We start from the raw sequence: 23,144 nt of genomic DNA, 5'->3' as shown, positions 1-23,144 counted from the left end.
CCCATAATGCCACCTTTATCTTTATGCACTCTATCAATTCCTCTAGAGACTTGCTCTTTTTAGAGAAGATTATATTATTCCTTTCTTCCCAAACCACCTTTATCTTTATGCACTCTCCAGAGTAACTTCCCTCTTTTCTATGATTGCATCAAGAAGTTAGGGTTGAACTATACCACCACATCATAGTTTTCAAGGCGCCAAGGTGAGGCTAGGCAATAGGGGGTGTCTAGTTGCCTAGCTGCCTAGGCAACTAGGTTTTTTTTTTTCAAGTAAAAACATGTATCCTAGGGTAGTTCCCTAGGTTCCATAATCATATTTCCTTAATAAATATCCATAATTTTCACAAGAAAAGTATAAACTTCATGTTAAAGTATAGAAAATCAACATATTCCAACATATTCATGAGAAGAAAAAGTAGAAAGAAAAGAAAATTCAAAAAATATAGGGGTTGAACACCTATTTCTGTTATAGGAAAAGAAGAAAAGAAAAGGTTGAAGAAGAAGAAGAAGAAGAAGAAATTAGTATATAAAAACACAAAATTAGTAAAGAAAAAGAAGAAAATATGTTGATTGGACAACATTTTATGTTCTTTCTTACTTATTAGTTCAGGTTTCGAAGTCTTTGAGGGTTCAATACAGCATTTAGCAATGTTTGTGTTGATTAAACCCTAACAAATAAGAAAATAACAAAAAGAAATTAGTATATAAACACACAAAATGAGTATTTTAGTTTAAAAATGTCAATTTTATAATTATAACCTCAAAATATTAAGAATATAAAAGTTTGTTATAACACACTATAGAAAACTTCTTGGCGATTAGGCGAGGTGAGACTCCCAAGGTGTCTTGTAGCCTAGGCATCACCTTGGCAACTATGCACCACATCTTGAGGGGGATCCCAACTGCACCCAAAAGTAGTAGAGAAAAACTCCCAAATTCAACGCACAAAGGGACATGAAATTAGTAAATGAGATAGAGTCTCACCACTGCACCTACATAAGAAACACTAGTGAGGAGAAAGGCAACATAAGGCCTTCTTCCCTGCAGCATGACACAAGTGTTTACCTTACAAAAGAAAGTTTTCCAGCAGAAAGCTTGAATTTTTGGTGGGATAGGATTACTCCAAATTTCTTCCACCAGGAAGTTCACCCCCTGAGGGTTAGGAAAAACAAGGATTTTAAAAAAGGTGGAACAAGTGAGGAGACCATCTGGTGAAGCTGCCCAAATTCTAGAGTCCTCAAGGGAATGGTCTATGAACACTTGCCCTAAAATGTCAAAAAAGTGGACCAAGAAGGGCATTCTTTAACCCTTAACCCTCTTTTCAAGCCCAAATCCCAACTTAAGCTAGTTGGGGAAGCTGTTACTAGTCTAGACATAGTTTCACCCTTTAAAGTAGAGAGAGCAAAGAGGTCTAGGAATTGGTTTTTGAGTGGATTCTCCCCTAACTACAATTCTTTGCAAATTTGTACTTTATCACCCCTTCCCACATCAAACCTGATGGAATTAAGAAAGAAAGGGTAGACTTCATGAATAGCTTTCCAAGGAGAAACAGAAGAAGAGTGTGGAGCACTAGCATCTTGACCATTACCTTCCAAACCATGAATGCTTTCTATTACCTTGTGCCATAGCCCGTCTCTCTCAAATGGGAATCTACATAACCACTTACCTAGTACAGTTGTATTTCTAGAGGCAATGCTTCCTAGCCCCAAGCACCATGTTTCCCAAGATTTGCTAACTTGTTCCCATTTTACCAAGCGATCCTTCTTTTCATTTCCCAGTTCCCAGAGGAAGTCCCTCATGAATTTCTCAAGTTGCCATTGCTATCCTAGTTAGGATACAGAAAGTGGATAGGAAGTAAATGGAAAGATTGGCCAGTGTGGCTCTAATCAACGTGATTCTTCCACCTAAAGAGATACAATTCCATTTCCAATGGCCTAGTTTCCTAGCAAACCTTTGCACTACTAGTTTCCAAAACCCATCAGACCTAAGGTTCCCTCCCAAAGGCAAGACTAAGTAATAGGCCAATTCCTAACCTCATCCCAATAAGTCAGCAAACCTCAGAAGCAACCTCTTTTCCAGGTTGATCCTTGCAATTCCACTTCTACTCCAATCAATCCCCAATCCAGTCAGGCCCACAAAGTTATTAATCAAATACTTCAGGTTCCTCACCAATGTAGATTAACGAACTCACACAACAGAATTATGTCATCAACAAATTCGAGATGGAAGACCACCACTTGATTTCTACCAATTCTCCACCCCCTAAAAAGGTCTTGTAGATCTGCTTTCACCACATTCTGCCACTAGGGTGAAAAGGAAGGCTGATAAGGGGTCTCCTTGCTTAGTTCCTTGCCTAGCCAAGAAGAAGTCTTTTGCCACACCATTGATAAGAATTGAGTAATGAACAAAGCTGACACACCCTTTAATCCATAATCTCCATTATATTCCAAACTCAAGCCTCTCTAGTAATTCTAGAACTTTCCAATCCACTAGATCATAGGTTTTCTCTAAATCCACTTTGCACACCAAATACCTCTCTCCTCTCTTCTTCTTTTACACAAAACATTCATTAGCCACTAGAATTTGACCCACAATTTTGCCTACCTTCCATAAATGCACCTGAAAGGGTGAGACTACTAAAGGTAGCACTTGTTTAATCTTCTCTAACAGGACTTTTGAAATGATTTTATAGACACTCCTAATTAAATTTATCGGTCTGAAATATTTTGGGGTTTTGCCCAACTTTTTTTTTTTGTCACCAATGCAAAAAATGTGGCATTTACCACTAGGGGATCTCCCCTTTATGAAAGGGCTTATCGAAGACTTCCAAGAGGTCTAATTTCAAAAAATCCCAACACTCTTGGTAGAAGGCCATAGAGAAACCATCTGGACCAGTGGCTTTGGATCTCTCCATTCAAAATACAGCTTCCATAATCTCTTCAAGGGAGAAATTTCGTTCTAACATCAGGGATTGTTCCTCTGAAATTCTGTCCAAATCCACACCTGACAAGCTTTACCTCACCCTAGCTAAATCTATGAAAAGAGCTTTAAAATGGTTCACAAACAGCCTAGTGATCTCTTGACCATCTCTTATATCCCAACACTCAATATCCACACTAAGAATGGTGTTTTTACTTGTACAATTTGCAAGTGAATGGAAAAACTTTGTATTACCATCCCCTTCCACAAGCCATTTACATCTAGAATTTCCAACGAATTTCTTCCTTCCTTAAGATCTCTTCCAATTCTTACATTTGCCTCCACCTTTCCCTTTTCTAACAAGATTCTGAGGGCCTCCCTCCTATCCAACTCCTCGATCCTTAATGCCATTTTCTCCTTGTTTCTTCTACCCTACCAAATTGCTCTTTATTCCAAACTTTTTTTTTCCTTTAATTTCTTTAGCTTCCTGGCAAAAGACACTACTTTCTCCCTTCCTAGATGTCTAAGTTCTCCCCACCAAACCTTTAACCTTTCCTTAAAAGAAGGATCTTCAAACCACATATTCTCGAATAGTTACTGTTTTTTCTGGGCACATGACCAAGAAAGAATAATAACCCCCAAAAGTTGTCTCAGACATCTTCGATCTATTCTCAGGCCCTGAAATTCTGCTGTTGAGAATATGTGCTATCAGAGAATATGGTATTACTATTAGAGCATATTCTCAGGCCCTGAAATTTTGCTCCGATACCATCTTATTAAAGAAAAAACAGAAAGGCAAGGGAATAAAGAAGTGAGAAGAGGGAAAAGAATTGACCGAAAGCCAAAAGATAGACTGCTGGTTCCAGCACATAATTTATATGTAGCGACTTTACAATAAAACGGTAAAAGGACACTTGTTCCCTTGTGGCACATAAAGTAAGAAATACAACAAACCCAAACTGGTTCTCTGATATACTTGTTTCATGTCATAGTTTGTGCTCAATTATTCTCTCCTAAAGTTTCATATTGCAGCTCATGAGTTTAATCCCATGATAGTTATTATAACTTTGTATGTAACCTTTGTTCATAAATATAGGCACCATACTACTCTTTCCCTGTTCATTAGGCATCTTCTTTTCTTTCATTATATTATTATATAGCTTAGTTAATCATTAAAAACCTACCTTTCCATGCTTCTATTGGAATCCCATCGGGTCCTAACGTTTTTACCTTTTCATCTAATTGAATGCCTATTTCACTTCAACAATTCTAATTTTACAAAGATAAATGTTATTTTTAACAATATTCACTTAATAACTGTTCAAATAGTTTCTCCATATTTGCCTGATTTCCTCATCTTTTACCACTCTTTGATCTTCCTATTTAATGCACTTAACATGGTTTATAGCTCTACCTATCCTTTCTCTCATCTATACTAGTTTATAAATTCCTTTTTCTCCCTCATTAGTGCCTAATTTATGATATGCTCATCACAAGCCCTAAATTTAATTTCACTTACTTTCTTTTTAACTTCCTTTTTCTTACGGACTTATAATTGTTCCAATTTTCTGTCCTATTTGTCCTTTGCCATTCCTTGTAACATGCTAATTTTAATCTGATTAGTGAAGTAAATGGGAGAATCTCCAAATACAGTGAGCAAATGCACAGTGTAATATCATTCACAAAACATCAAAAGCTTACTAGATACAAAAAAGTTAGTCTGTAGACAGATTTGAAGTTATTGCCAAGGAAAAGATCTTTAGTCATATTTTGGATATCTTCATCAATTTGAGAGATTTTGTTTTCAAAGATTCTTCTGCTTCTCTCCATCCAAATGGCCCACAACACAGCAGCAGGCAGCAAGAACCAAATGGTCTTTCCAGTATATTTTTAATGTGTACTGGGTCAAAACCCTCTTCTGGGTCAAGTAAATAGCTGTGATTCTCCATACCTATAGTGGAACTAGATCTTGTTTTGAAACTCACTCCATTTGACTTCTTAAGCAGCATGAATATCAATCATAACATTCTTGATTCTGGGAATTGTAGTACATACAGAAATTGACCCTTAACTATAATTATCATCTTTACATTTCTTTTGTAATTGCAGGTAATTTTGGCTGCACCTACAACCAATTGGAGCTACTATCCAAGATAACAAAACGAAACCTTAGAAAAAAAGAGCAAAGGTAAATGTACCTACATTTTAACATTTTTCTATGGCAATTTTTTTGCAATCTCATAAAATGAGCAGCAGTAATCAAACTGAAGAACTTAACCTGGTCAAGTGTCCAGACAAGATGTGCCTGGAATTTAGCCTTAAAAGTAATTGGAGCAACCTGCAACGGCATAAATGTTTTCCATAAGAAATAGTAATAAAAAAATAGGGAAAACAAAAAAAAATGAGAAGGCAAAACACTAATAAAGTATTCTTTCCAGCAGGTGCCAAATGTATAATATAATTCAAACTTTCAAACCCAATAAAATAAAATAAAAAACGAGAAACAAGATCATATCATTTTACTAAGAGAAATAAATCAGTAGCACATAAGATCTTCCAACTCTAGGTGGAAGAAAACCAGATAAGCAGAAAAAGCAGCACCAAAAATCTAAAACTTCCCTTCTATGACTAACCAAATAAGTTCAAACCCTAATGCAAAGAATCACATTTTCATGAATTTGAGTGGAAGCTCTGTTCAAAAGGTAACTGTACGGCTGTCAATGGGTTGGGTCAGGTTTGGAACAGTGTAGAACCATCCTGACCTAACTATTAAATGAGTTCAAATCTGCTACCAACCAGACACTCCCAACATGTCCCAACCAGCCGCTGCAACCGCACATTGGGAATATCTCCCCATGATTGACAAGGGAGATGTTCCCAATGTATGGTGCAATTGGTTGTTGGGACAGTGTTATGAGCATTTTGTTGGAAGCAGATCCCTACCCTTATATTAAACTACCTAGACCCACAACCAAACCAGACCCTAATGGTTCCAAAATACTAGTGTAAGACAGTGGATTTATGTAAGTACATTGACCCAGCTGACCTGACATAAACCCGAATCAGATTGAACCAATTCAGACCAATTATTTACTAAAGCAAAGTTGTGTGCACCAATTTAAGTGTGAGAAATTATTGGAATATTAGTTAAAGGGCAAAATAGGCAAAAATAAAATATAGGAAATTCTGGAGTTGTAAAAGTAAAATCATTATAAATAGGGCCCCATACCCATATGGGGATCCATTAACATTATACTCATGAAACCCATTAACAACAAAAGCCCATGAAACACATTATGGGGGATAGGACCCATATTCTAGCTCTCCCTCTTTTTCCTTTCTCCTTTCTCTTTCCCTCTCTCTGCAATCACTGACTCATCCCACTGCCATTCTTCTCTATACCTTCGGAGCTCAACCACCAGAATTTCTGGTTCATTTCCAATCTCCAGAGATGAATTGTGACAACAGATGCTCAAGAAGACAGCCTGCTGTTATTGGAGCATCCTGCCGAATCACTAACAACAACCTCCACCCAGCTTCACCATAAATCAACTGTTTATTTGTGCAGATTTCGTTCTTGCTCTTTCCCACTTTCTTTCTTGTATTTCATTAATTATGAGCAAAATAGAATTCATGATCTTCCTTGTGTATATAATTTAATCACTGCTATCACTGACTTCGGAAAGTTGCGGCATCAAGCAGATCTCCCTGTTTAGAAACCCTACTCTCAATCAGACATCAGGAACAGAATCATCATTGTTGTTATAGAGCTTGAATCTTTGCAACACTGCTTAGAAAGAAGAGTAGGTGGTAAGATTAGGAGGGCAATCTCTTCTGTCAATTGTCAACTTTAGGCATTTATAGGTCAGATCTTAACTGGTTATCTGATAAAGTTGCTCGTTGATTGTTCTTTCCTCTCTTCTAGTAACTCCCATTGGTTTGTGCAGTGATTTAAAACGTGCACCTCAAGCGTGCCTAGCACACAGGCAAGGCCCATTTTAGGGTAGGTGCCTCGCCCAGGTCCTAGGCGCAGCCCTTTCAAAAGTCACACACCGGGTGCACCTTGTGCCTTTTGAAAATTTGACACTTTTTTTGCTTTTTCTGAGTCTAGTGGCTGGGCCGGCCCAGTGACTATTTGGTAATGTTGTTCATTCATTCATCCTAATAAAATATCTTCTTAAAAAGCAATTAAAACTATAAAATCATTATTTTTTGTGTGAGAACTAAGAATTTAAGACCCTAACATGAACTTGGTTGGGTTTGCCTCGAGAGGTGTGGCACAAAGGCAGCTCATAGAATCAGGAATGTAATATGTTTTACATCACATTTGAAAGAATGGTAGGATCCATCTAATGGACGCCATAAAGGTTGCAGAATGGGTGGGCGAATTTCAAAAATTTTCCTACCTTCTCCCAACTGGGAATCATATTCCCTAAATTTAGAATACAATATTCAAGGATCCTACTTGAACCATAATCAAACCAGATCTGTACCAAAAGACAAATGGGAGGAATATACCTGATCCGGAGAAACACTATCTCCCAAAGTTGGTGTTCACGCCCAAAGAATGCTCCAAGATCCGTTCCTGCTGAAGATGACACAGTTGTGGATGGAACAGAACCAGCAGGGTGCGTCCTACACACTGGATCCTTCGCAAGTATCCTCTGGAAGCACTAAACACTGAATCTATTTCAGTCTTTCTTGCAAGACTGATGTCAAGAACAGATTTCTTGACTTTCTTTTCTGCAAAGATCTAATCTTGCAAAGGAGATAGCGGCGGCAGGAGGAGAACTCTAAAGGCGAAAAGGCTGAACTGCCTTTTTTCTTTTTCTGGAGTATGAGATCTGATCGCAATTCGCAGGAACCTTTCTTGCGATTTTTCTTGATTCGAAAACTGTTGTATTTCTCTCCTTTTTTTGGTTAGGGTTTCTCCTCCTTTCTTCTTGATTAAGAATCCTCCTAATTAAGAATTATCTCAATCCAAATCAGTATTTTGATAGGGGATAATCTTAATCCTATCTGCAGATAAAGTTAGCTTACTCCTGATCTTATCAGGAGGTTACCAGATTCAAATCTAATTTGAATTTGGTCTCCAAGAGTGGATAAGGCTAAAGGCCCAATCCTTTTACTAACATTAATCTCAGATTCGCCCCAAGGATGGGTGATCATATCAGCCCACCTCGAAATGGGCTTCTGGCCCATTAAGTGTTCAGTGTCTAATTACTTTCCAATCTGCTGTCCAGTTGGGCTTCTTTGTATGGCGTGGGACCCAAGCATTGATCTACACACCAGTCACATGGGTTCGGCCCAGCCTTTAATACAAGGCCCGACCGAATTCACTGAAAAACTCAATGAACCCCTTGAGTCCATCATATGGACCCTATGGGCCTAACACTTACATTAAGTGGTCCCTGAGCCAAGCCATCTTATAAAAATCCAGGGACTGTGGGCAGGTGCAAGATTAGCCCATCAGGTATTATCCTCAATGGTCTTACACTTAACCTCTCAGCCCTTAATGATCAAGCACTGTCCGACAAGAGAGGACCTCTCCCTCGGCTGCAAGGAACAGTGCGGCACTCTCCTCTCACATGGATCCCGGGAATTAAAACCATTTGCAAACAATTTGAAACCGTACATATATATATATATAAATATATTAATTTTGCAAAACAAAATTCCAACGATTGAAATCAACTGTCGGCAGTTTGGTTTCCATCAGAGAGAGTGCATTTCCGATCATTACCCTTTGTCCGACAAAGTGATTGATTCTGTCACTATGATCACCCACTCAGATGAATTCTCAAACTGCCCCAACATACCCAGGTTTTGATCCCCGTTAAGGATCTCACTGATTGGCATATCAAAGGCAGCCTGATCCAACACCTAGTGAAGTGTCATAATCGAGTCTAGGGGTCAGGTGTAACTTTCCAGTTTTGCCCATCTATCTCCAAGGTCCAGGGCAACACTGGAAATCTGGTCCGGTTCAAGGATTCAAATAATCCCATACTGCATGTGCCTCGGGTCTTACCCTGGTGGCTAAGACAGGCCATCCCAATACTTGGTGGCACACCAGTATCAGCCTTGGCAGGATAAATCTCCCCAGACTTATCCAACGGCTATGAACATTTAAAACTAACACGAGTCTCTATAAATGTCCAGTTTTAGGGTTTTACACAGAATTAAACCAAACAACATGAATCAAACATGCACTTTATTTATTTCCACTAAATAACAAAAGTACATCAAATCAGATTGAAGCTAAGGGCATACAAAAACTGTCTAACAACATTAGCTACTTGAAGTGATGCAATTGAGAAAAAAAGAGATTGTGGGTTTTACATGATTGAAAATGTTTTATATGTTTGATTTTATTTTTAAATTCTCATTTAAATATGCTTTACATTAGGGGTGTTCACGGGTCGGGTTGGATCGGTTTATTGGGGTTTTTCCAACCGACCCGACCTGGTCGGGTTACCTGAGGTGGAAACCGAAGCCGACCCACTGATAGGCCAAACCGACCTGGTCGGTTTGAGTCGGGTTGGGTCGGTTTCGGTTTTGCTCCTATACAAAAGGACACCTAATTGAATTCTAATTGTAATTGCCTAATGGGTTGCCTATTTGGTGTAAAAGATTATAGAAAGTTAGAAACTAGGATACATTGCCTATTCTAATTGTAATTGCCTAATGGGCCTTCTAGTTCTAGTAGAAGACTAGTTATAGTTAAGTAGGAAACTACTCAAACTAGGAACTACCGAACTAGTAGAATATATTTGCCCAACCCGAAACCGACCGGTACTGATGAAAACCCGGCCGACTCAGGTTGGGTTGGTCCGGGTTGGTTGGTTTGGTCGGGTTGGGCATTCTTATGAACAGCCCTACTTTACATATTATGTTTATGTATTTTAATTTTAGACAATAGGATTTTTAAAACATTTACTTTAAAATTTAAGTTTATATTTTTATTAATATTATGTTTAATAATTTTTTGATTTTTTTTTGCATTTTTTATTTTCTTGACAAATTTTCTTTTGATTTTTTAGCATTTTTTTTTTATTTTTGCACCCTGCCTCTATGAATTCCAGTTAAAATCCTATAATCCTAGTTTACCTGCAATCCTGCAATCTCCTTGGTTGTCTGTAGTTTGCAATCTAGAATTTCTTCAAAAAAGAAAAAAAAAACTTTGGACTCTTGAGTGATCCCATATCATGAAGTCATCTCATCTGTGAGGTAATCCCACAGTCTCACAACCCTGTAACCCTAATACCCATCAATCCCACCTACGGGGCGGTCTTGTGGCCTTGTAGCCCCAAGGCCTTGCAGTGCTATTTGTACACTAACTGCATAACTGTGTGACATCACGGCCTCTGTTCTTTGAGTGATTTCCTCTTGCAATTGTCTTGTTGGTGAGAAGCAAGCCAAATAAATGATTTCCTTCCAGGATTTCTCCTAACAAGACCTTGTGTCCTAGTTGGACCTCGCGATGACCTCATGTTATTTATGAGACCCAAGAGTCGAGACCTGTGCAAGCCCCAACTTATGAAACCCAAACCCTTTTGAGATTTTCCACTAGTTAGACCCCTAGTACCCCCTTCTATGGGACCTTCTTTCTATTAGACATTTGTGAATCCCGAGCGCCCAATAACCTGCTTTTCACAAGAGTCCCATTAACCACTACAAATCCCATACCCCCCACATCTATAGACCCCATGCCTCTTTGACGACCCTAAGCATGGTAAATTAATTGATTTGATTTCTTCTTTCTTTGTCTTCATGTGATTATTATTGACCTATAAATAAGGGAGAGGGATCAAGTAGTTGGTGCATTGACACATGGTTAGGTTTGTTTTACCCATGCCCAAGAAAGCCAACATCACTTCTAACCTTTTTAGACCATCTTCGAACCTATTGGTCCAGTCCATTATTTTAGTCTCCAGCTTGACACATGCATCTCTTTTAGTTTCACAAAATTTAAGCATATCATAATCATAGTTGGTCTTTTCATTAAAATCTTCAGGATTTCTTTTTTTTTTTTTGAGGAAAATGTAAAATCTTCAGGATTTCAATCGAACATCAACATTCATATTATGGATAGCAATATTAGTGGGTGTCCAGTCCTTTTTGCAAGGCCCATGTTATTGGCAATTTTTTTTTATTTTTTCTGTCAGAATTAGCATGGAAACAATTCCAGTTTTGTATTCTATGCAATAAATCCAATTTTCTGTTAATTTTTTAGATTGCCATTAATAGATAGATCTATCCAGGCCTACAATCTTTGATTGAAAAAAGGAAGGTGATGGGGCAACTACAAGGGGTAGAGGTGACATTCAATTCAGTGAGAAGAGAAGCCAATGCATTTGCTGACGCACTGGCTAAACAAGGGGTGGGAAGGAACAATTTGTTTTGGGCTATGTTGTAACTGGATATTTCCTTAGGGAGAGCTAAGAGAGTTTATCTCACCCCCTTTTTCATTGTACTTAATTATTCATTAATAAAATTGTTTTTGGTATTGATCCAAAAAACATCTTGATTGAATTTCAGAACACAGAATGTTTCAGCACCTAGCATATTTTAAATTAGTCTATATATAATTTAACCCATTGCCATAGTAGACGTGTGCCACACCTTGCTTTGATTGAAGATACTACAACAAAACCTTCTTTGAAAAAAAAATATAATAATAATAATAATAATAATAAGACTGACCATAGTGTTGACTCTAAATCTTGGCCACACTATAGGAGTTCAAGAAGATGCCCCATGTACAAGAAACTTTACCAATACAAAAACTTAGAATTACTCTTTTTCATGCTGTTAAAATTACTTTTTATGCTGTCAAAAGAACTATGAGAATAATCTCATTATTGAAATTAGTAAGAAGCAGCCAACAACTGCTACAGGGAAGATATGTATACACAGAAGGAATATTGAATACAAATAATCCATGTGGACCTCTTTGTTTAAAAAAACAAGAAAAGTAACGTTTTTAAAACCATAGAATTCCAACAGAGAAGTTGCAAGAAATTCAAGCCACGCTTAACCTTTTTCTAAGTACTAAAGCTTAACCCATGCTCCATACGGGCCCAACCAAGGTTCAACCAATTCTCAGTTGAGGTTCTTTTTGTTTGCAGAAGTTACATAGCTCTTATTGTTTGCATGTTCTCCTTCAATTTGTATGGGGGTGGTAGTTTTCTTTTCTTCATGTAAGCCAATTAGTTTTCCTTTGAAGTAAAATCATAACCTGCTTATATTATCATCAATGCTTTCGCTTAACACCTTTATATGCCTGGTATCCCTGGACTTTATAGATATGAACATGGATATGGATATGGATATGGGGGTGGTAGTTTTCTTTTCTTCATGTAAGCCAATTAGTTTTCCTTTGAAGTAAAATCATAACCTGCTTATATTATCATCAATGCTTTCACTTAACACCTTTATATGCCTGGTATCCCTGGACTTTATAGATATGAACATGGATATGGATATGGATATGGAAAATACCCCAAATAGGAGTTTCTCAAAGAATTGACCAGGAAAACAACCAATGCTTTGTGGAGTACAGGAGATGGTATCATAGTATGATGAGTTAGCAATGGAGATGATGACCACCTTGAGCCACCTAGAAGTTCTTTTTGAATGTGATTTTAATTTTAGTTTTTGTTTATGTAATAGATCATGTAGTTTAACTGTAAACCATTAATTCTTGAAGCTTGTAGGATCATTTCAATTGTTTATCATTTTATTATCAATCTTAGCTTTTTGGCTTTGTGTGATGGTTTGGATGTGATGTTAAACCTTAGTTTTTATTTATATAATAAATTATGCACTTTTAAGTGTTAATTGTTCACTACTGAAGTCTGTAGGACAACTTCATTGTTTACTAATTTGTTATTGATCTTAGTTTCTTGGCTTTATGTGATAGTTGGGAATAAGATAATAGTCTAAAAATGTGTATTAATGCTTCTTTTATCATTTTACAGAATATCATTGTATTCTTTCTTCCCATATTGTCCACACTATTGCTGATCTTGTGCATCTCCACAGAACTCTCTCTCTTCTTGGCCATGTGAAAGTTTCTATACAGAACAACATTGCCATATTTGAAGGCACCGTCCCCCTGCAACCAAAGAGAGACAAGAATCTTTCCCAAATGCAAGCAACAAATGGGCAGGAGATTAGTAAATGATATCAGGTCTCACCATTAGCCTTAAAACCTTGAAAGGCCAGATCAATCTTTTTCTTGCTAAGTTTACTAGCTGGAAATCTTTCTTTTAGTATTCTGACTCAAGATCATAATAAAGAATAGAGGTTTTCAATTGGCATGTAGATGCTTTCTTTCATGGCTGATGGGGAGAATGCGATGCATTTGTTTGCTGGATGTTACTTTTCTAAATATATGAGGGGATACTTTTACAGCCTTCATGGTATTGTATGGAGCTGCATTCCTTTAGCAATCTGCTGGGAATTTTGGAAGGAAAGAAATAGAAATCTTTGGTGGATAATCAAAAACCAGGGAACAAATTGTGTTCTTGAGTGGGAAAAGACCAAGGGACTGGATTTTAGTCCTACCCGAGTTTGAACTGTCTGAGAGTATGCTTTTGGTTGTTGATGTAATAGTGTTTCCTGTTTGCTTAGTGTACTTTGTTTGATTCTAGTGGTTCCTCATCACCTTGATGTAATCTCTCTTTTTTAATAAAAATTTTTCTTGTTTATTTATTATAAAAAATAAATAAAGCATAAAATGTTAAGAGACAAAAAATCATAGAAACTAGTCCAGAAACCAACACCTACATTGTATAGAAATGAGGATAAAAATGATGCATATCCAATATTTAATAGAACAGATAACAGACGAAGAACAATACTAAAATATTGTATCTACATGCATGAATAAGCAACCATACCATTTTTCCTTGATAAACCTTCTCTATTGCTTCTCTAGCAGCACTAGCTTTTAAAATAGCATCTCCAGAAGCACTAGATTCAACATCATATCCTGAAGCACGCCATTGTGGCAATCCTCCATCCAACACCCAAACTTTATCATGCCCAAACACTCGAAACATCCTTGCAATTTAATTAAATGCTATTTTAGCTATTTAGCTAAATGCTATTTTAGCTATAGAAGGAAATCTGTTATTTTAGCATTTTTTTACTGTTACTCTGAAGCCTACTCTTACCACCAAACACGAGCTGCACTGAAAATTCCCTTTCCATCATAAACAATCACCCCATCTTCATTCTGAATATCCAGTGCAGAAACTGCAGCAGCAAAAGCTTCTTCCGATGGCAACATATGTGGCAACTGATCCAAATTATTTAAATTAAAGACAGCTCAGCACAATTCTTATATCATTAAATTGGGGAAATACAGAGATGGTATTGTGAAAAAGACCACAATTGTATACACCAACAGCATACTAATAGAATAGGGATAATTTAAGGAGATGGAACCCCCTACTCGCATGCACACTATATGATTTATTTTTATAAATGAATGGAAATTTTTAAGGCTGCAACTTGGGCTGGGTTAGGTTGAGTCGGGTTGATGCTCGGGTTAGGGTTAGGGTCGAAATTTATGAACCTGACTTTACTTCGGGTTGGGTTAGGGTTAACCCCTCGGGCAACCTGACTCTATAGTACATATCATATATAAATAAATTATATATATGATACATCATACATTGATTTATTTAGATGCATGATAGTTGTATAGCCCCCACCACATACCATCATTTATTTCTTTTAAGAGAATCACTTCACTTAATCCTAATTAGAAATACTAAAACCTTAATAACATATTTTATGGTTTTTGAATATTTCATTCTTTATCTCCTCTCTGTTGTTTCCACCCATAGCTTACTGTCCATAAAAGATCTATTATAAGTCATAACTCATAATAAACTATAGTCATTTCAAACACTTTTTTTCTTAATTTTGTACTTAAAGAACCAATAAAAACAACAAACAAATACTAATAAAAAATAGGATTAATATATGTAGTGAAACTTGAGTTAAGATCTGAGATTAAGAAGTTCTATGAGATTTTAAGGGATGGAAGAAGGTAGGGTTGGACCCAACCCGAGCCCAGCTCAACTTCGGGTTGGGCTGGGTTGGGTTAGGGTTGAAGGAATTTAGTTAGGGATAGGGTTAGGGTTGGGTAGGTCAAGTTGAAGGTCGGGTTGGTCTAGGGTTGGCCTCAACCTGACCTAACCCAGCCCGACTTGGAGCCTTAGCAATTTTATTAATAAGAGAAGAAAGTATACAGTCACCCTAAGAGGAGCCACGAGATGTTACCTCCCCTCGGAAATGAGAACATAACCACACTCCTTTTTTTTTTTATAAATGGTAGAGTTTTATTAAAAAAGTGAAGGGATTACATCAAGATTTACAAGACAAACCATCCCAATAGGGATGTGATGTGCGACCCCAACATAACCACACTCTTGACAGAATACAATTATAAGGTAGCCCAAAACAGTTCAACCCTAGAAGCCCCTTGTTTAACCAAAGAATCAGCCATGGCATTTGCTGATCTGCTAGCCCACTGAAATCTGATTGGCATATTATTTATAAGTCAATTAGCTTTCTTGAGAAGATCCCTGTAGCCCCAGAAAACTGTTTCTAGATCTGACAACCAACTCACTACCACCTTAGAGTCCCCCTCAACTATCAAGTTCTCCACTCCAAGTTGGTTGGCAACCTGTATTACTTGCACCGTGGCCAGTATCACAGCCCTTGTAGAATTACCAATTTCCACTGGGCCTGAAAATAAGGATAGAATGTTGCTATCCTTATCTCTCAAAATCCCTCCTATACCCAAAGGTCCTGGATTACCTTGATTACTCCCATCAAAGTACAACTTTACAACTCCCTCCATAGGGGGTCTCTTTTCTGCTTGTAATCTATTCTTTTTGGAGGCTGTGGAAGCCATCTCTGCCCAACTTTTCCGAAAATCATCATAAGAATAATTCATAAAAGGGTCCGAAGTTTTCAGCCAAAAAAAAAAAAAAATTCCCTTGTCAATATGCACTCCTTTACTTCAACAAGCCTCCCCTAATACACTTCCACATTAGTTTCCCTCTCTTCATTCACAACCCTAAAGTAGATGATCAAAGAGCAAATTTACTTTAGAGGGAAAATTCCACCTACACCCAAACAACATAAAAACCCAATTCCAAATATCAGCAACAAAGGAACAAAATAGCAACAAGTGGTGGCACTCCCCACTCTGCACTTTACACAAAATACACCAGTTTGCAGCTTATCCAGAGTATTGATCTTACCATAATAGACTTCCCAATAGTAAACAACTATTTTAGGTGGCATAGACCTTGACCAAATTTCTTTAATGAGAAACATCTAAGGGGAAGGAGTAGAACAAAGGGACTTGAAGGAGACACAAGTGAATGAGCCACTAATAGTCAAAGTCCAAATTCTTCTATCAGGTTTACAGGGGTCCAAACAAAAAGAATCAAGAAGAAATAAAAGCTTAGAGACGCAAGCATAGTTTTCAATGTGCCAAGGCGAGGCTAGGCGGCAGGGGGGCGCCTTGTCGCCTAGGAAATGGATTTTTTTTAAGTAAAAATCACATATCCTAGGGTAGTTTCCTAAGTTCCATAACCAACTTTCTTTAATAACTATCCACAATTTTCATAAGAAAATTATAAACTTCATGTTTTAAGTCTAGAAAATCAACATATTTATGAGAAGAAAAAGAAGAAAGGAAAGAAAATTCAAAAAATATAGGGGCTGAACCCCTATTTTTGTTATAGGAAAAGAAAGAAAAGGTGGAAGAAGGAAAAGATGAAGAAATGTGTTGATTAGACAAAATTTTAAGTTCTTCCCTTACTTATTGGTTCAGATTTTGAAGTCATTGAGGGTTCAATACAGCAGTTAGCAATGTTTGTGTTGATTAAACCCTAACAAATAAGAAGATAATAAAAAGAAATCAGTTTATAAACACAAAAAATGAATATTTTTCTTTAATAATGTCTATTTTATAATTATAATCTCAAAAAAATAATATAAAAGTATTTTATTACACAGCATGCAAAACTACTTGGCGACTGGGCGAGGCGAGCCTCCAAGGGCACCTTGACAACTATGGACACAAGCATACTTCATCATCCGGTCCCTTAAACCTCTACAAAACCCAAAGTCACAATTTAAAGTCAATAGGAGAACCAGGGGAGAAAGGAACCTTGAAACAAGCACCTATTTAAAGAGGGAGACAAAATAAAGAGAGGGGAAGCGGTCTTTTAGAGGTTGAGTACCCACAAACATCTTCCCAAAAAAGAACAGAATTGCCAAAGCAAACATCATACCTTACAAACTTGAGAAATTTAGGAAAAGTGCCAAAAATTACCTTGTAAGGTGTTGTGAGTGTAAGTACATGTAGCCTGGTATCGTAGAGGTTGTGATAAAAACCAGGAACTACAAGCACACAGGGAATCCAAGTTGCAGTGAGGATTGTAATGGTACAAGATACAATGATAAAGCATCTGTGATAAGTAGCATGACGACCAGTAACATAAAAATAATGAGTCACTAGAGACCCTCTGGATGGCCGATGGACGACCCAAGAAGCAAATGCAAGTCACCCTCACCCATAGCCAGACAGAGCCAGACGAAGCATATTCCCCTACTCTCTGCGATTGGCTACAAATGGCTCACCCCATCGTGACTGCCATGTTGCTTAGATAGGTCAACACTTCCAGAAGAACTTTGTCCTCGTCACATGGCAAAAAAACCCATCAAGGCTCTGTAGCCAAAACGTACCATGTGAGAATCCTAAGGGAGGAGAAATCGTAGTCCCAGAAGATTCCCACTAAACACATAGCAAAACCCCAATATGGCTTTCCCAATTAGAACCCGAGAATCCCGATCCTCTTCCTTATCAAGGGAATGTCCTAATTTGGACGTTTCTCCTTATGGCTTGCTTTGGAATCTCCTCTAAAAAAAGGAGAAACACAAGAACCCACACACGAGAGTTGTCTCTAGATCCCCAACCTACAAGCTTCCACAACCTTTCCATTCCCTGTTCTCCAGCAATTCTCTTTCTCCCCCGCACCAATCCTCAATCATCTTCACCTTTCAAGGAGACCATCTCTTTGCTGCCTTACCACAACCAGCTTACATTAGAATCTCTGGTTAAGTCCTTGATCGCAAAGATGGTTCCCAGAAGGATCAACCTTTCCCCAGTCCCAGAGGAGCAACACACCAATGTCAAAAAGGAGGTGAACCCTAAAGAAATAATTCAAGAAGAGCAGTCGAGCTGATATTGAGTTTTTGTCCCACAAGGTTTATGACTTTGAAGATCGGTTCGGTTGCCTAGAGCAGATGTATGCTGAGATGAAAAGCACCACGCAATTGCTCTAGCAATAGACACCTGCCACAGAAAATCCCCCTTGTAGAAATCTTTGGCATTCTTTTTAAATTCCAGCACATACCTCTTTCTTTCTTCTAAGTCAAACTCCTTATTTAGTTGTTTACCTTTAGAACTTGCTCCCATTACAAACTTCTTCAGCCATTCAATCCCTTCGAAACCTTCCAGCTGAACCATAGCTTTCTTAGCCTCCCTAATCTTCAAGCTTGACAACCCTTTAATCATGATTTCTTCAAAGATAAAGTCCTTAGCTTCAATCATCAAAGCTTTCCTCCATCTTGCAGCTTCCACGAACCTTTCCATCTTCATCTCAGGAACAATAATAAATTTAACTAATTCATCTTCTTGGGGCTTTCTGAATTCTGAATATACCAGAGAGTCTACTCTTTTCAACATTGAACATCAAAACAAGGGCCTTTTCCCTAGCACCCACAGATGCTGGGTCTCTCATGGTCTTTGTTATAAGAATATGATTTAATTTTTTGGGGGTCATTTGATAAGCCAGTTGAAATTGCTGAACTCCAACCACTAGCTTGAGTAAAGAGGATTTGTTTATAATTGTAAATAGGGTGTTTTATTTAAATAAAATATAAACTATGCAAAGACACTTGGTTCACAATAATTATGAATTTGAAGAATTAAGAATAATGTACAACTCTTCTTTTTTTCTTTTTATGATTAGTTACAACATACAAAAGGCAAATCTCTCTGTTTAAAAGGTAATCAAAATTCTTTACATGGTGATTGGAGGAGATCCCATTGTTAATAAACCAGGCATATCCAAAGTATATAGGCAAAATTCCTTATTTCAAGTTTTTAACAGACAGGAATACCCTAGTGCTAATATTAATAGGGGTATTTTCTTTCCACAAGGGATTAATAGGGGTACCTTTTGTCTTTTCACAAGGGATATGCTCCATTTACAAAAGCAGTACATGTCCTAATCACCACTCTTTTTTACTTTAGTAAGATATATTAGAACCTCTGTATAAATGTGGAAAACATGTGATATATGCCAAGGGAAAAAATCTCACATTTGTAGTTTGATCTGATATTCCATCTACATCAAAGAATAAAGCACCAGGAATGTGTGCAACCTGTATAAAATAATAAACACTAAAGTCAATGCCACAAGTTGGACCTGAACTGCAGGTAAAACAATAATACAATATACTGGAGAATGTTATAGCTAATACAAAGAAACAATGCAAAATACATAATACTTAAATGGAAGCCTTGGTCAATAACTTAAATTTGTGGAGTAGAAGAGTAGAAAGATCAGTCTAGGGTTTCAGTTCAGAAATTTGAAGTAGAAGATCAACAGTGCTTTCAAAATAGAAGGATAAACTTGGAATTATCAAAAATTTTAATGATGGCTACAAAGGTCCTAAGCGTTTCATTGGAGGGCCTATTTATGTTATGTGGGGCCATCCAAAAAGGCATGTTTAAGTTGGTTTTGAAAGTTCAGGGTATATATAAGTAGCTTCTCAAACATACAGGGTATATATAAGTAATTAACCCTTAAAAAAAAGTTCAAAAGTCAATAAGAAATCAACATCAGTACCTGGTATTCTTGAAATGGATTCCTCTGCTCATCTGGCATGTACCAGGAAGCATCTAACACCTTAATGTAGCAAACCAAACATCAGAAGCTGAAGAAAGTAAATAGAAGCATATGTATTTTCATGGCTAGGTCATAATAATACTTAATACAATAACAATAGCTTTGATGCAGGAACTGAAGAGTCAAGCTTGGAGTTTTCTGAATTTTTATGTATTCCTGTATTTTTGGACAGTAAGGGTGTTTTGGTCATTTTAACATGAGCCTGTGGAGCCTAATATATTAGTTTGATATATCTAGTTAAGATATTTTGGTCATTTTAACATGGGCCTGTGGGGCCTAGTCTATTAGTTTGATTTGTCTTCTAGTTGGTTTATGTTAAACGTTTCAGTCATTAAATAAGTAGGGTTATTGGTTCTACCAAAAAGAAAAGTGTCTTTGAATTGCAATAGTATAGTGGCAATTTAGTAGGTTTCTATTTATGAATCCTACTAGGATCTTATAATAATCTATTAATATGTATGAACGTTTTACACAAAGATCAATGAAGTTCAATTTAGTTCCTACAGACTATGCTACCTATGGTGAGTGATTCCCATGCCTTCGAGTGATTCTAGGTTTCCTCTCTCTTCTTTCTCTCACTATTTCTTTTCTTATCCTTCAAGAACCCATTACAGTCATCAACAACCATAAGTTTTATCATCAAAAGGCATTCAATCATTCATCAATCCTATATCAGTCGGTATCAGAGTTCAAGTTAGTCACCATGTTCTCTCAAAGTGACTGATCCAATAGGCATAGGGTATCTTGTAATCAATTGTATGGATATGGATTTAAAACAAATTTCATTTTTTTATCAGAATTCAGAAACATGAAATATCATTTCTATTAGAAAAAACAGGAACTATACATATTTTACAAAGATGAGAGCATAGAAGGAAGACAAAGAGATATCCAGAGGTGGAAGACGATGGGCAGGGGCGTTTGGGGGTAGAAAGGTAATTTCAGCGAGAGGGATGAGGTGGTTTTATTTAATGGACACGTGGCGGAGAACCTTGAGAGAAGGGAAGGAGTTGAAGAGCCTAATGGGGATCTTTCAAGACGGAGATGAAAAGTCTTCCCTGGCTCTCGATGGATTTAAACAGTTGAGTGGGAACCACCATTTTGATAAGAATATCTTAACTTCCAGATTTGTTTCTAGAGCAGATAAGATAAGGGGGCATAAGAAGAGTAGGCTCAGAGTTAAGTCTTTTTTCTGGTTTTAAGGTGAGAGGCATCTCGATAAGGGGAAAGGTCGTATGTAACATTCGAAAAAGAAGGAATGAAAAATGGGTCTGGGTGATTACGAAGTTTGCTAGCTCGAATCTTAGGAGTGTTGCTTCAAATGGTGCTAATAATCCTGGTGAATCTTCTCATGTTCAAGCCCATGTTTTCAACCAGCCAGCAGGATGCTTAGTTCGGTTCTTCAATGGTGAGCCACAGGAAGATGAAGTCACAGTTCTGCCACAGGAAGATGAAGTCACAGTTCTGCCACAGGAGTCAGAACCTCAATGTGGTTGTGTATCTTCTCTTGGTGCCCCAGTTCAGGCACATAGGGACAAAGTATGTGGAATGGGAGTTGGTTTCTTTCAGGGGTGGAGAAGGGGGTCGTGGTTTGCTTTGGAAATGGAGTGGTCTTGGTTGTGGAGGGGGAGGTGAGAACTAGGAAGGGTAAGCCAAAGAAGACAAGGAGGATGGGGCAGGTGCAGCACAGATATAGTGTGGCTTTTGTTTGTGCTGATCTTAATATGAAGACATTTTTGATGAAGATGGTGGGAATACTCTGGTTGCAGAAGTTGCTGGTTGGAAAGCTGGGTGTAGATTTAGGGCGTAGGAGGAAGGAATTCAAAAATTCTGAGTTTGAAGCTTCATTGGGAGATCTGAAAAAAATCAAGGGCTGCAAATAAAACCCATTTAGTGTATGTTACTAAAGTGTTCTCGTGTCTGAAAGATGGCCTTGTGGTGGCAGGCCTGACTAACAAATTTTAAAAATTGTGCAAAAGAAAAAGAATTAAACCCAGAAGTACAAGGCTTGAGGCTACATTTGGGAAGGTTAGAAGGTGTAGAATCCTGAAAGAAGCCCTGATTTACCTTTGAATACTCTTAAGGGGGGGGATCAAAAGGGGAGGAGGAGCAACAAGGAAGAGTTGATCTACGTGTGCTTGTTGACAGGGAGGTAGAGGTTGGCAAGTCTTTGGGTCTTTTCTTCTTGGGAGGTGAGGCTTTTTTGAGAAGTCCTTTAGAGGACTACGAGAAAATAAGAGGGACGAGAGTCTTAAGAAAACCAGAGTTGGGGAAGGGGGAGAAACTTGGAATGAGGAAGGAGGGAAGGAAGATTATTTTGATGAGGGGATCTGAGTTTGTTTGTTTTAGTGTTTCCCTTCTTGTTTAATTGAGTATGCTTGTTTTGCACTTGTTGGTTGGTGCTATCTTAGTACCATATTGGTTGTACTCAGTTTCCCTTTTTTCTTTAATAAATTTTTCTTTTATTAAAGAGGAAGGAGGGAAGGAAGATTATTTTGATGAGGAGATCTGAGCTTGTTTGTTTTAGTGTTTCCCTTCTTGTTGTTTAATTGAGTAGCACTTGTTGGTTGGTGCTATCTTAGCACCATATTGGTTGTACTCAGTTCAAAACCATTGAAATGTTGTCCATCATCTTTTCTACAACTAATATAAAATTTGAGTACTTAATGATCAAAAAATATATTCACCACTAACCGCCCCTTCCCAAGATGCACATATGAAGGGGCAAAACCCAATCTTTTTGAATCAATTGAAACTTTTTTCCCCTGATAAGTAACAGTGAAATTTTATTGAATATGATCAAAGAATGTTGTGTACAATACAAAGCTTAGGCTCTGAAGTGCTGTCATTATTTAGCCATTTCACTACTGTCTTTGACTCCCTTTCAACCACTACGTTCTGTACATTCAAGCTCTTCCCAATTCTAGGCTCTGAATTGCAGCAAGCAATTCTGCCCTTGGAGAGTTACACACACCTATCAGCCCTGAGAAAATCAATAAAATGAAACCTACACTGTCTCTAAAGCATCCTCCTATTCCTACTGGACCAGGATTTCCAAGGCTGCGAACATCAAAACTGAACTTAATTTGGTTCAATATAGAAGAAGTCCACTCCCTTCGATTAACAACCCTTGACATGAAAGAATTTGCTATAACCTGACACCCTCTAATTATATCATTTTTGGAAAAGGTGCAAACAATTCAAGGGTTTTAAT

The 23,144-nt window shown here is 37.6% G+C and overlaps 1 protein-coding gene across 2 annotated transcripts in view; it reads right to left on the bottom strand.

Annotated features, from left to right (window-relative positions):
- LOC148846132 (thiosulfate/3-mercaptopyruvate sulfurtransferase 1, mitochondrial-like) overlaps positions 1 to 23,144 on the bottom strand; it is a 66,995-nt gene that overhangs the window by 31,494 nt on the left and 12,357 nt on the right. For both annotated transcript variants that reach the window (XM_088952908.1, XM_088952909.1), the window contains exons 3-7: positions 19,871 to 19,930; positions 19,341 to 19,403; positions 14,099 to 14,223; positions 13,823 to 13,985; positions 5,197 to 5,256 (exon numbers count right to left, since the gene is read on the bottom strand). In XM_088952908.1, coding sequence (XP_088809034.1) covers positions 5,197 to 5,256; positions 13,823 to 13,985; positions 14,099 to 14,223; positions 19,341 to 19,403; positions 19,871 to 19,930 — 471 coding nt within the window. The remainder of the gene's footprint in view (positions 1 to 5,196; positions 5,257 to 13,822; positions 13,986 to 14,098; positions 14,224 to 19,340; positions 19,404 to 19,870; positions 19,931 to 23,144) is intronic.

Source organism: Nelumbo lutea, chromosome 7 (assembly GCF_056320005.1).
Source record: "Nelumbo lutea isolate HS-2025 chromosome 7, American lotus-T2T, whole genome shotgun sequence".
In the NCBI taxonomy this organism is placed as follows: domain Eukaryota; kingdom Viridiplantae; phylum Streptophyta; class Magnoliopsida; order Proteales; family Nelumbonaceae; genus Nelumbo; species Nelumbo lutea.
Note: the sequence above shows the minus strand (reverse complement) of the source record. Positions and strands in the feature narration are given on the sequence as shown.